The following is an 11558-nucleotide window of genomic DNA, read 5'->3' on the forward strand; positions in this document are numbered from 1 at the left end:
ATATTTCATCAGCACATGAGGACTGCTCATGTTCTGTACTGTGTGTTTCGGCTATAGCGTGTACAATTATCGTGTTTTCCCTTCGTAGCGCCTTGTTTTAGGTAAAGACAAGGTGCACAGCTATGGGTGTATGTCGTGTCATTAACCACAAACTTGTGATGTCACTTCCTTTTATTTTTTTCCGGGCACATAGGGTGACAGTTTGGGCGAGGATGACGAAGTATGTTGGTCTGGCGCTGCTCTCGCTGCTGTTTGCAGCTGCAGAGTGCAACAGTAAGTTAAAAGGCTTGAATGATGTTATCTGTGGGTAACAATAACATCCTGTTTAAAGGTTCACTCAGAATGCAAAAATATAATCATACTAATAATAATAACTTCAACATCAGCATCTCTTTTCACAAATAATGAATCAATGAATCAGTTAAATCTTTATTATTATGTCATACAAAACAACTGTGCACCCGGCCTGCAGGGGCTCACAAGATAAGCCAGGACCAGAGTACAGCGTTTACACTGTCAAACAGCAGAGAAAGAAAATAAAGAAACAATTAAGGCATCTCTTACCTTCAGGTCTTCAGACCATAACTGAGTGGTACAGAAGTTTTAATTTACTGACAGAAGTTTACTGTTTATGACTGAAAAATCAAAATAAATACTAATTAAATAAACAATCTTGCCTTCTTTTCCAGGCTTTTGAGATGAAGTTATCAGACTTAAACACATCAAAATTAAACAGCCATCTCTGTTTTTGCTAATCTGAACACATGCACAATAGTTCAGGGTTTTTGTCGAGTGATTTCATTAAATCAATAACTCTCTTAAGTCATCATAATTTATACAGTACAAAGAAAATGGGACTTAATGTCTTAGTTATGATGCAGATCTCACTGTCAGTAGTTATTATTGGAGCTACTCTCTACTGAGGAAATATTGAGCTCATCTTTATGTGGACATCTTTATGTGATGACATATTGTACGTGTTGGTTTCATGTCTGAATAATCTCCAGAGTCACTAGAGTCTGACCTAGACTCACTAATGAACATGTAATGTCTTGTTTATTTAACTTGTATCCATACCAAAACTGAAGCGTAAAAACAACTATTTGCCTTTTTTTTGGGTGGACTATTTTTAGCTTAGAGCTGCAACTTCCTGAAACCTCCGCTGGTTGCTGGGCAACTGGTCATAATCGTCCTTTAAGTGGTCACCAGTGAGGCCTCACAGCACTAAAAGCATGTGAGATGTGATACTGGTGGCGTCCCATAGCTGACAGACAGGAATTTTCTATAAAGTTGATACTCTGGTTGTCTAAAGTCTTTGACAAAAAGCGAATAAGCACATTTAAGACTTTGATCCATCACATCCCAAAAAAATCCTTAAAATGCCTGGAGGTGTCCTCTGGGTCACTGTCCTGTTGAGAAACTAATGATAGTCCAACTAAGAGCAAACCAGATGGGATGGCGTGTTGCTGCAGGCTGACATGCTGATTAAGTCTGAGTAAAACACCAACAGTGTCACACCTCCTCCTCCTTCACGCTCCACGGTGGGAAACACACATGCAGATACCATCAGTTCACCGTCTTTGACTCAGCGGCTGGAACCAAAAGTCTCAACTTTTCACTGATTCCCGCCAGTCTACTGTCGTGGTTTCTTTGCAGCAATTCAACCGTGTGGAGATCTGATTCAGGCAGTCTCCTCCAAACACTTGATGTTGAAGAGGTTGACGATGACCTCTGCAGCAGAAGTGACTATCGGTCTTCCTCTCCCGAGAGCCAGTTTCATCATTTCATCATGGCGTTTGATGGTTTTTACGACTGCACTTGAAGAAACTTTGAGAGTTTCCTAAAATTTCGCTGATCGACAGACCTTCATATCTTAGTTCAGTTCAGAGCTTTATTGATTTATTTAATTTGATTTGCAGTGACAGTATAAAAAACAACCAACACAACAATAATAAATGACATAGAACATCATCGCAGCATACAGCACAACCAATCTTGATAATAAACAATCAGGATCAGAGTTAAAAGTAGTATAGTAGTAAAAGTATAAAAGAGTTAACTCTGTCATACATTATATCTTCACAATCACAGTCATTTACAAAATTGAGCCACAAAAGCAGTGCAATCAAGAGTTGTGCAAGTTAATTTCATTGATTGAACATGGACCAAATGAAAATTTGTACCTATTTGTTCGTGCTCTAGGTAGCTTAAAGTAATGATGGACTGTTATTTTGTAGCTGAGCAGTTCTTAATATGGATTACTACAGTAGTCAATAAGGGCTCATTGCTGTATACCAACATTACCTTTGGCAAAAGACAACAGATGGTCCACCAATTAACTTTTGACAAGGTACACTTGTTAACTGAAAATCATGACGATCTCATGAAGCTGGTTGAGAGAATGCAAAGAGTCGTTCAGCACTTTTTTTTTTTTGCTTACTACATGATTTCATATGTGCTATTATATAGTTTTAATGTCTGGTACTGCGTATCTCAAAACCTGGACAAATAAACTTTCTGCATGATTAAATAGGTGAGAAAATGATTTAAATGTAATTTGGATTAAGCAGCGATTTAACGTAATTTAAATCATAGTCTAATTGTGCCACAGGTTTTTATTGTATAAGTGCGTAGTTAGTGTATTAGTGCTAAATTTGGAGCTGATGTTTGTTTGTCACATGTATTGCCAGGCAAGTCTCCACCAGGGAAACCAGTCCTGCTCGGCTGCACGTCCCCTGAGAAGGAGACGTTCACCTGCTGGTGGGAGCCGGGCTCCGACGGAGGGCTGCCTACCACACACCGCCTCTACTACGAGAGAGAAAAGTCAGTCCTATCATGAATTATTGTTTACTTGTATCTGCAGTAGTCTTTATTGTTTTATTTTGTGTAGACATGCACACATGGATGGGAGGGAAGATGAACTGGTTTGTGATGTGTCGGAGAGCATGTAAAGCTGTTGCTAAGCTGTCAGTGTGGAGTCGTTGACAGGAGAGTGGAAAACTACCAGCTCCCTTGTTCACGCACTTGTGCTCAGTCAGCTGAGCACAAGTCTTTGTTGCTGTGCAGTTAACCCCGCGGACTTGAAATGCTTCACCTGCTTGACCCTCACCTGCCCCGACCTAAAGGCAAAATGCCAATACTGTTACTGCTGCTAGAGTAGGAGGTTTGCCTGAGAGCTGATATTCAGTAACTTTCATGTTAATATATTTAACGTGTTGTGCAGAGTTGTGGTTGAAAACTAGTGCTAATTAACAAATGAACACAATAAACTAACACATCAAAATGTTAGTGTTGTCGCTGTGTGCTTATCAGCATGCTGACCTCAGCATTTAGCTCACAGCACCACTGTGTCTAAATACAGCCTCAAAGAGTCAATAGAACAGCTGTGAACTCTTCACATGGGGCAAATATACATAAACAGTTTATGTTTGGTGACAGTTAAATAATTAAGATGTTTCTTTAAAGACTAAAATATCTTAAAGTACATTTACTCATACTTAAGTACATATTTGAGGTAGTTGTACTTTGCTTGAGTATTTCTATTTTATGCTTCCACTTCACTACATTTCAGAGGGAGATATTGTACTTTTTACTCCACTACATTTTATTTCACAGCTTCAGATACTTTTTAGATGAAAATATTTAAAGCTTTCAAAAATTCAGCACAAATCAAAGATTAGAGAAAAAAATCCAGAAACTTAAAACATTTTTTTTATCATAACCTTTTATTTTTTCTTCTTTCCTCTCCCTTTAATCATCTCACGACCCCTCAGATTTACCTGCTGACCTTTTGGAGGGACCCAACCCCTAGGTTGGGAACCACTGGACTAAACTAGCTAACTGTATATAAAGTAGTGTAAACTGGCTCCACCTCCAGCAGCTACAACAGTAACATGCTGCTCCACTATTAATAATCTAATGATGTCATATATTATTATTAGGGCTGTCAATCGATTAAAATATTTAATCCTGATTAATCGCACACTTATTATTTTTTTCTAAATGTGGTATAAAGGGATATTTTTCAAGTTTTTAATACTCTTATAAACATGGGAGTGGACACATATTCTTTCTTTATGCAAATGTATGTTTATTATTATTGAAACAAGCCAGAACAAAGAAATACTGCATGCTCCAAAAATGTGCTGTTAGTTGTGATATCAATTAGGAACCAGTTTTATTCACTCACCCGTTCACACACACAGTCTCTCTCTCTCTCTATCTCTCTCTCTCTCTCTCTCTCTCTCTCTCTCTCTCTCTCTCTCTCTCTCTCTCTCTCTCTCTCTCTCTCTCTCTCTCTCTCTCTCTCTATCTCTCTATCTCTATCTCTATCTCTCTCTCTCTCTTTCCTCGCTCTCACACACACACACATACACACACACACACACACACTCGCTCACGTGGGCTCTCTCTCTCACACACACACACATAAAAACGCTCATACACACACCTTTGGTGAGCGGGAGGACGTTACTCTGTATCAGCTCTATGCTTGGTATGTGAGACTCTGCCTGTTATCCTAAACCTTACTGCTGCATCACTTCCTTATTTCAAACTACAGGTCGTGGCAAGGGTCAAACAGAACTTGCGCGCATTAATCGCGCGTTAAAAAAATGAACGCTGTTTGAATAAATTTGCGTCAACTCAGTCAGAGGGACCAAACCACTACTTTTACTGTAATACTTTAACTACATCAAGCTCATAATATTTATGTACTTTTACTAAGAAGGCTTTTTCATGCAGGATTTTTACTTGTAATGGAGTATTTTTACATTGCTATATTGGTACTTTTACTTAAGATCTGAGTATTTCTTCCACCACTGCTTACCCCTTAAGTTCATAGAATCTGTCAGAAAATATGATTTTATTTCTTCTTTCTGAAAAGATTGTATTAGATCTTTTATTATGTTTCAGTTATCTGTAAGGAAACCGTGTGAACACATATCATGACTGATTATTAGTAAAAAGCCTCTCTCAGTGGAGCGTAGTACTTGTTTATGTAGTGCTTACATGTATTTACTACCCACAGCATAGTTACACAAGGCTGGCTTTGTTGTATATTTAGCATATCCTCGTCAGTAAAGGTCTTGTTTTGTCTGAGTTTAGATTGGAGGGAACACACGAGTGTCCAGACTACCGCTCGGCAGGGAGGAACTCCTGTTACTTCAACAAGAACCACACCTCCATCTGGGTCTACTACTACCTGAGAGTGGTAGCCTCCAACGCCCTTGGCAACGCCACTTCAGACATCTTACAGATAGACGTGGTGGAAATCGGTAAGCTGTTATTCCCAAAGAAAGGGGATTTATTGACATAGATATGCCCCTGTTTTTGTAAAAGCTGTCCTAAAAAAAACCCCCAAAATTTAAACATTAACATGAATCTGTCTGTATTTAAAAGAAGATTATGCAAACCAAAATGCAGACGAACAAACAGTGTTGGGAAGGTTACTCTGGAAATGTAATAGGTTACAGATTACTGGTACTAGTTAACCTGTTAAAAATGTAATCAGTAATGTAAATACTTCAATTACTCAATCAAAGCATTGTCAGCTTATTACATTTGATTACTTTTCTAATTTTCTAACCAATCATTTCAACTGTTTGGGTAAGTGTACCGATTAAGCACCAAAATCTAAGTTTGGGTGTTTTTCATGGATACTGACATGATTTATAAGGGAGATCATTTCTTATAAAGCAAGATTTATCTCTCATTTGAAAATGTATTCATTAGATATTTTATGAAAAAGGTTAAAGGTCTGGCATGGGCTTAACTGGTACTGTGACACCATTTGAGCCCACTTCATGATTTATTTACAAAAATATAAAAAAATATTGATTTCTAAGAATTAAAAACATCAATATATGTATTCAGTCTCATGTTAAATATGTTTTAAAAATAAGGGAAAAACCCTCCTGAGCTAAATCTTAAAGGTCTGACTTCAGATGTAACCTACTTTGTAATCATCAACATTTTCATTAGAAACTGTAATTTAATTACACATTTACTTTTTTTAGTTACTAGTTACTCCCCAACACTGCTAACAAAGACATTAACTGAGAGAAAGTAACCTTCTGCATATTAAAAATGTCTAAACTCTAAACTGTTTTGAAGAATATGCAAAAGGTTTGGCTCTGCACAGTCGTACTTATTGTGCAACTCGTTTTAATTAAATGATAACAAATCTCTCTTTGATTAATGATCATTTTAATTATTTTACTATATTATTAAGAACAGTTTAATCTGCTTAACAGTGCTTTTGTGTCAGACCGGGAACGACACACCTTGAACTATTGACTGCTACTGGATCTGTGTATTCATCAGCACAAATTATCTGCATTGATTCAGCTAATGATTCACAGTCATAGTTTTATTGGTCGCGCAGCCTTCAGTGAGCTCAGTAAGGAATGGAAAAGTATCGAGAGACAGACACAAGACGCAAACACGAACAGAATGAGGGGGAACTGGTTTGTGGCCGTTGTGAAAACTTGTGCACAGTCTTGGATCACATTTCACATCTTTTGTTTGGTAACCCAGGCAATGGCACGTGTGACACGTCTGCTTATAGTGCATCTGAAGCAGAGCTACATTAGATTTGTTCCTAGGGATCTAAACACTTAAATATTAGAACATTTATTGGTCAAATTTGAAGTATTGTCTATGTTTTTGTGGCCTCTTTCAGTGAAGCCCAACGCTCCTAGTAATATTACGCTGCTGGTAGAGGAGAGAGAGGAAAGTCTGAATCTCCATGTGAGATGGGAGCGTCCCCACAAAACAGACACCCGGTCCGGCTGGGTCACCCCCGATTATCAACTAAGAGTCAAACAAGAAAACACAGACAAATGGAAGGTGAGTGTTAAAATGTAAAAAATAAATAAATAACTGAGATGCACATAGAGTGGGGTGAAGGAGGTTCCTGCTGTCATCGTGTTGTACTAAAGGACAAAACGGTAACTTTAAAGGTACAATCTGTAATTTGCATTTAAAAAAACTTGCAGTAAAAATGATGAACATTTTCTGGCTTCCTCTATAAACTCTATACAGAAAAAACTTAATATCTCCTGGATAAAATGACTATTAAAAGTGTGTTATGTTTCAAATGAATTGAGAAAAATACTATTAAGATAAGATAAGATATTCCTTTATTAGTCCCTCGATGAGGAAATTTACAGCATTACAGCAGAAAAGTGGAAAGTGAATTTAGAAGAGCATCAATAAAAAAAAAAGAACAATAAATAATAATTAAAAAAGCAATAAAAACAGTGGTACAGTAGTAAAATATATTAAAAAAGAATCATAACATTACGTACAAGAATAATATTGGTGTTGAGTGATAATATACCCCAGTTTATATTGTTATTATATTAGTTTAATTGCATTCATCCCTAGTATGTTTACATTAGTCGTGTGCATATAAGCGACACTATCATAAGACTGTATCATGAGTCGTAAACAGCAGACAAATCCTGTAAGTGTTCCTTTCATGATTTGCATTGTGAAGGGCGGAGCAGACCAAACGTACCGGAAAAACCAGATTACTGTAAATTACCCTCATCATACAGCAACACCTCATGTTACTCAACAAGGCGCTTTCATAACTCTTGTGTTGTACATAATGCATCTTTGTATTAAAAGTCACTAAAGAAACACATCATGAAGGGAGGATTGCATGTGTTTAATTTAATTAAACACAATATCAAGATAAAACCTGTATATTCATTAAGGGATTTAAGAAGTTACATTTCTGTGTTCCTCTTAACAAAGGCACTAACAGGATCTTCAAACAACCTGGACATTCCTACTAGAGAATCACAGGGTGATATCTGATCTAAAATGAGAAGGGATGCCCCCCAAAAACCTGGTTCTTATTTGAAATCGGTTCTCTCTGTTTTGATGTAACTCAGGGTCAATGCAGCAGCCTCTCCTCTGCTCTCATACACACACACACACACACACACACACACACACACACACACACACACACACACACACACACACACACACACACACACACACAGCAGACAGCACAGAAGAGGAGGCGCAGTGGAGACAATGAACCAGGTGAAATATAATGTTTTACTTGGGTTGACGACAGCTAATTTAGTTACTGTAAGTGCAACAAAACCTTCAGGAGTAAAAAGCCAATGACGTCCTGAAAATATAGAAAATATACTACGCAAAAGCCAACGAGAGCTCCTCTGTCCTGCTTTTTATTCGGTTTGGTGATGTTAATGCTTTTTTTTTTTTTTGCCAAGCTCAACAGTTATTTCAAGACCTTTACTCGTCTTTTAAAATACTAATACAATATATATATAACATAACATAAATCTAGATATTGTGCTGTTTCTTTTTTTCCAAGCATCCAACCATCTCAAGGTTGTGTTAGATTAGAAACAATTTAATCGGATTTTTATTTATAAAACTAGGATTAACAAACTCTACCCTGCAATGTATGACTTAAATAAAAAGTTTTTTTTTTTCCTAGGAGTACGAGGCAGGTAGACAAACCCACCTCACACTGTACAGCGTCAATCCCGGGGTGGTGTACGTGGTCCAGGTGCGCTGTAGACTAGACCACGGCTCCTGGAGCGAGTGGAGCAACGCCACCCTCGTAAAAATCCCCGACTGTAAGTCTCATAAGTTCTTTGCTCCTTCTTTGGCTTTTCAGCAACGTGTTACATCTACTAATAAATATATATATGTATATTTTAATTTAGATCTTCAGAAGGAGAGACCATTTTGGATTTTGGTCTCTGCTGTGTCTTCAGTTCCATTTCTAGCAGCAATATCTATCTTGGTCATGAAGAGGAAACGGTATATCTTCTACAAAAAGAAAAAAGATATATAACCACTCATATAACGTTGAGATGATAAAGATAATGAGATTTATGACTCACTTTCTTTTGTTCCTCAGTGTGAAGCAGTGTCTTCTGCCCCCTGTTCCTGGTCCAAAGATAAGAGGAGTTGATGTTCAACTGCTAAAGGTAAAACTGAGTCATGTTGTGTTTTCAGCTCATCCACAAACCAGTTTTAGCTCTGATAATAATAGTGATGTTATAATACCAGCCTGGTACGATCACCTGAGCTGCCAATCTAAGAACAAACCCTAAGATGATATATCGTCTTGGACAGTAAAAGAGTTGCTTCACCTCAAACCTCTTTTAACCAACTGTTCACTGAGAGGACGAGGAAGAAAGCGAGGAGCATTGTAAAATAAAAAGAACCCAATTATAATAAAAAATAAAACAAAGTACAGAAAAATAGAAGGAGAGAAAGAAAATAAAAAAGCTAGACTAAAATAGAGCATAAAATATGAGAGTGCAGCATAAAATAATGATTTGCATTAAAATGATTAAAAGAACATACATTGCAAAATGAAAGATTAAAATGTAAAATTCTTTAAAAGAGCTCAATTATATAAGCACATGAAAAGAAACATTTTTTAAACTGGATTTTAAAATGTTCACCGTTTGGGTGCTACAGACTACCTTTGGCAACCAGGAATATTTATAAGAGTGTAATTAATATTTTAAACGCCTCCAAATGATCAATACGCACACAGTAACTGATATATGTTTTTATGTATTTTAAGAAAGATTTTATGGATTCTGTGGTTGTTCTATGGTAATTTCTGTATACTGTATGTCTGTTATTGGTGAGCAAAAGACAATTTTCCACCATGGTGGACAATAGTAAACTTTTATTCTATTCTATTCTAATTAATCCTTCCAGAGCGGACGATCTGAAGACATCGTCAACGCCCTGATCACCAACCAGAGCTTTCCTCCTCTGGTGGCCTGGAAGGACAAGATGGAGGACTACCTGATTGTGTCTGAAAAGGGTGACAGTCTCCGCTCTCAAAAAAGGAAGAGAAGCTTTATAATTCCTGCTGGATTCCACCTCGACTGTAAGGATTCAACGCCCGGCCTGAATGAGTGGGAGAAAGCGAGTGAAAGGAAGGATGAAATCGATAACTTCATAAACAGTAACAAGTCTCTGTGTGGGGAGAGATTATCTAACGTGGAGCCTGCTCAGAAACATCAGAGTATAAACACAGAGGGAACATATCAGAGTCCGTCCGCTGTGAATGCCGCCAAACCCTTCGCAAACAGCAGCTACGTGGACATTCAGAAATCTGCACACTACGTACAGGAGGTGGACTACAGCCAAGTGAAACAGGTGAAGGATAAGATCATTCTTATCTTTGACAAAGAAAACGTCCCGCTCGACAGCTGTGGCGTTCAGGGACAAGAAGACGAGGTGCTGGACGACTACAGCAGAGTGAAGGAGGTGACGGGTGAGAGTGTGGTTCTCCTCCAGAAACAAAGCGCCTCACTTCTTGACTCGTCCTGTAGAGAAAAGAGTAACCACTACACACTCTGCACCAATCAGAAGCCAGGGAATACTCATGTGACCGGACTGAGCAAAGTGGGAGTTTGCACGGAGCTTATCGACAGCGGATACGTGGATACGATCCCCGGGCCTCCTTTAATGTAACATTTTAGTGTTACATGCTTTGTCCAAAACAGGAAAGACTTGTGATTTAATGATGCATGAGTCCATCTCTCACTATAATTTGTGGCTCTCTTGGACATTAATCTTTAAAAAAAACATCACTACTACATGATTTCCTTATTAACCCTCCTGTTGATTCTGGGCTACTGTACAAAAATGGCAGGCTCTGTGGAAGAGGAAAATATAAGTGTAAAACCTGTGGTAATAGGTTGGAGTTGGCTTAAAAAAGATCTAACACAGAATTGGGGGATAATTTATACGTTATGTTTTATAAACAGTTGCACGGTCGACGTGAAGATAGCAGGAGGGTTAAAAGAAACTCATAGAACAGCTGAGTGCTGTAGTTTAATATTTAAATATGACTTAAAACAGCAGTAAATGGTATGATTGTCAGGCAGTATTTACAGCAGCAGGACTGTGTGTGTGGATTTAACTTTTAATAAATATATTTTCCTTCTATATTCTGTAAAAACACTGAAAGACGGACTTAAGTATCGTTGGTTTTGTTCTCTTCGGGGGATTTTCACTACAAATAGAAACATGGAATATCACTTTAGAATCAGACTTTAAAGAGAAGTTGGTGGTGAATGGTTACACGGTGGTTTTACAGTCTGTTTTTGTTTTTGTTTTTTACTGTGGGCCGAGGTAAATTCAGGCCTTTCTGGTTTATGTGGGATGTACACACAAGTAACAAAAACTCACACTACGACAGAAGATCTGTGACACTAACATTTTGAATGTGGTGAGTTTGATGTATGCAACAAACAAATCTGTCCACAAAATGATTCTTTAAATTTGATTTACTTAAATTAAGGATGGAATTAAAAGAAATGGATGAAACATAAACATATTTGTTGTCTAATCAAATAAACAGTGTATTTGTTAATTTTTGTGTGTGAGATGAATTTAAAATGCAACATATTTTAAAAGAATGACTCTTCCTGAAGCTTATTCAACATGAGTTTCATCACTAAATGTTACACAGGATGGAAAATGTTACACCTTGAACAAATATCAGTAATTATCTCATATCTAATGATCTC

The 11558-nt window shown here is 37.5% G+C and overlaps 1 protein-coding gene across 1 annotated transcript; it reads left to right on the forward strand.

Moving 5' to 3' along the window:
* The first annotated feature begins 212 nt into the window (after positions 1-212).
* LOC133979070 (prolactin receptor-like) lies at positions 213-10497 on the forward strand. Its single transcript, XM_062417503.1, has 8 exons — positions 213-273; positions 2691-2823; positions 5107-5276; positions 6683-6849; positions 8486-8627; positions 8718-8814; positions 8915-8984; positions 9733-10497. The coding sequence occupies exons 1-8, from the start codon at positions 213-215 to the stop codon at positions 10495-10497; spliced, it is 1605 nt and encodes a 534-aa protein (XP_062273487.1).
* Positions 10498-11558: the final 1061 nt, after the last annotated feature.

Source organism: Scomber scombrus, chromosome 4 (assembly GCF_963691925.1).
Source record: "Scomber scombrus chromosome 4, fScoSco1.1, whole genome shotgun sequence".
Classification (NCBI taxonomy): Eukaryota; Metazoa; Chordata; class Actinopteri; order Scombriformes; family Scombridae; genus Scomber; species Scomber scombrus.

Excerpts from the sequence above, each read along its gene's own strand:
- LOC133979070 (XM_062417503.1), top strand. The coding sequence starts at position 213 with ATGACGAAGTATGTTGGTCTGGCGCTGCTCTCGCTGCTGTTTGCAGCT. Across the intron at positions 274-2,690 it reads TGCAGCTGCAGAGTGCAACA|GCAAGTCTCCACCAGGGAAA; the intron begins GTAAGTTAAAAG and ends ATGTATTGCCAG. Across the intron at positions 8,815-8,914 it reads TTGGTCATGAAGAGGAAACG|TGTGAAGCAGTGTCTTCTGC; the intron begins GTATATCTTCTA and ends TTTGTTCCTCAG.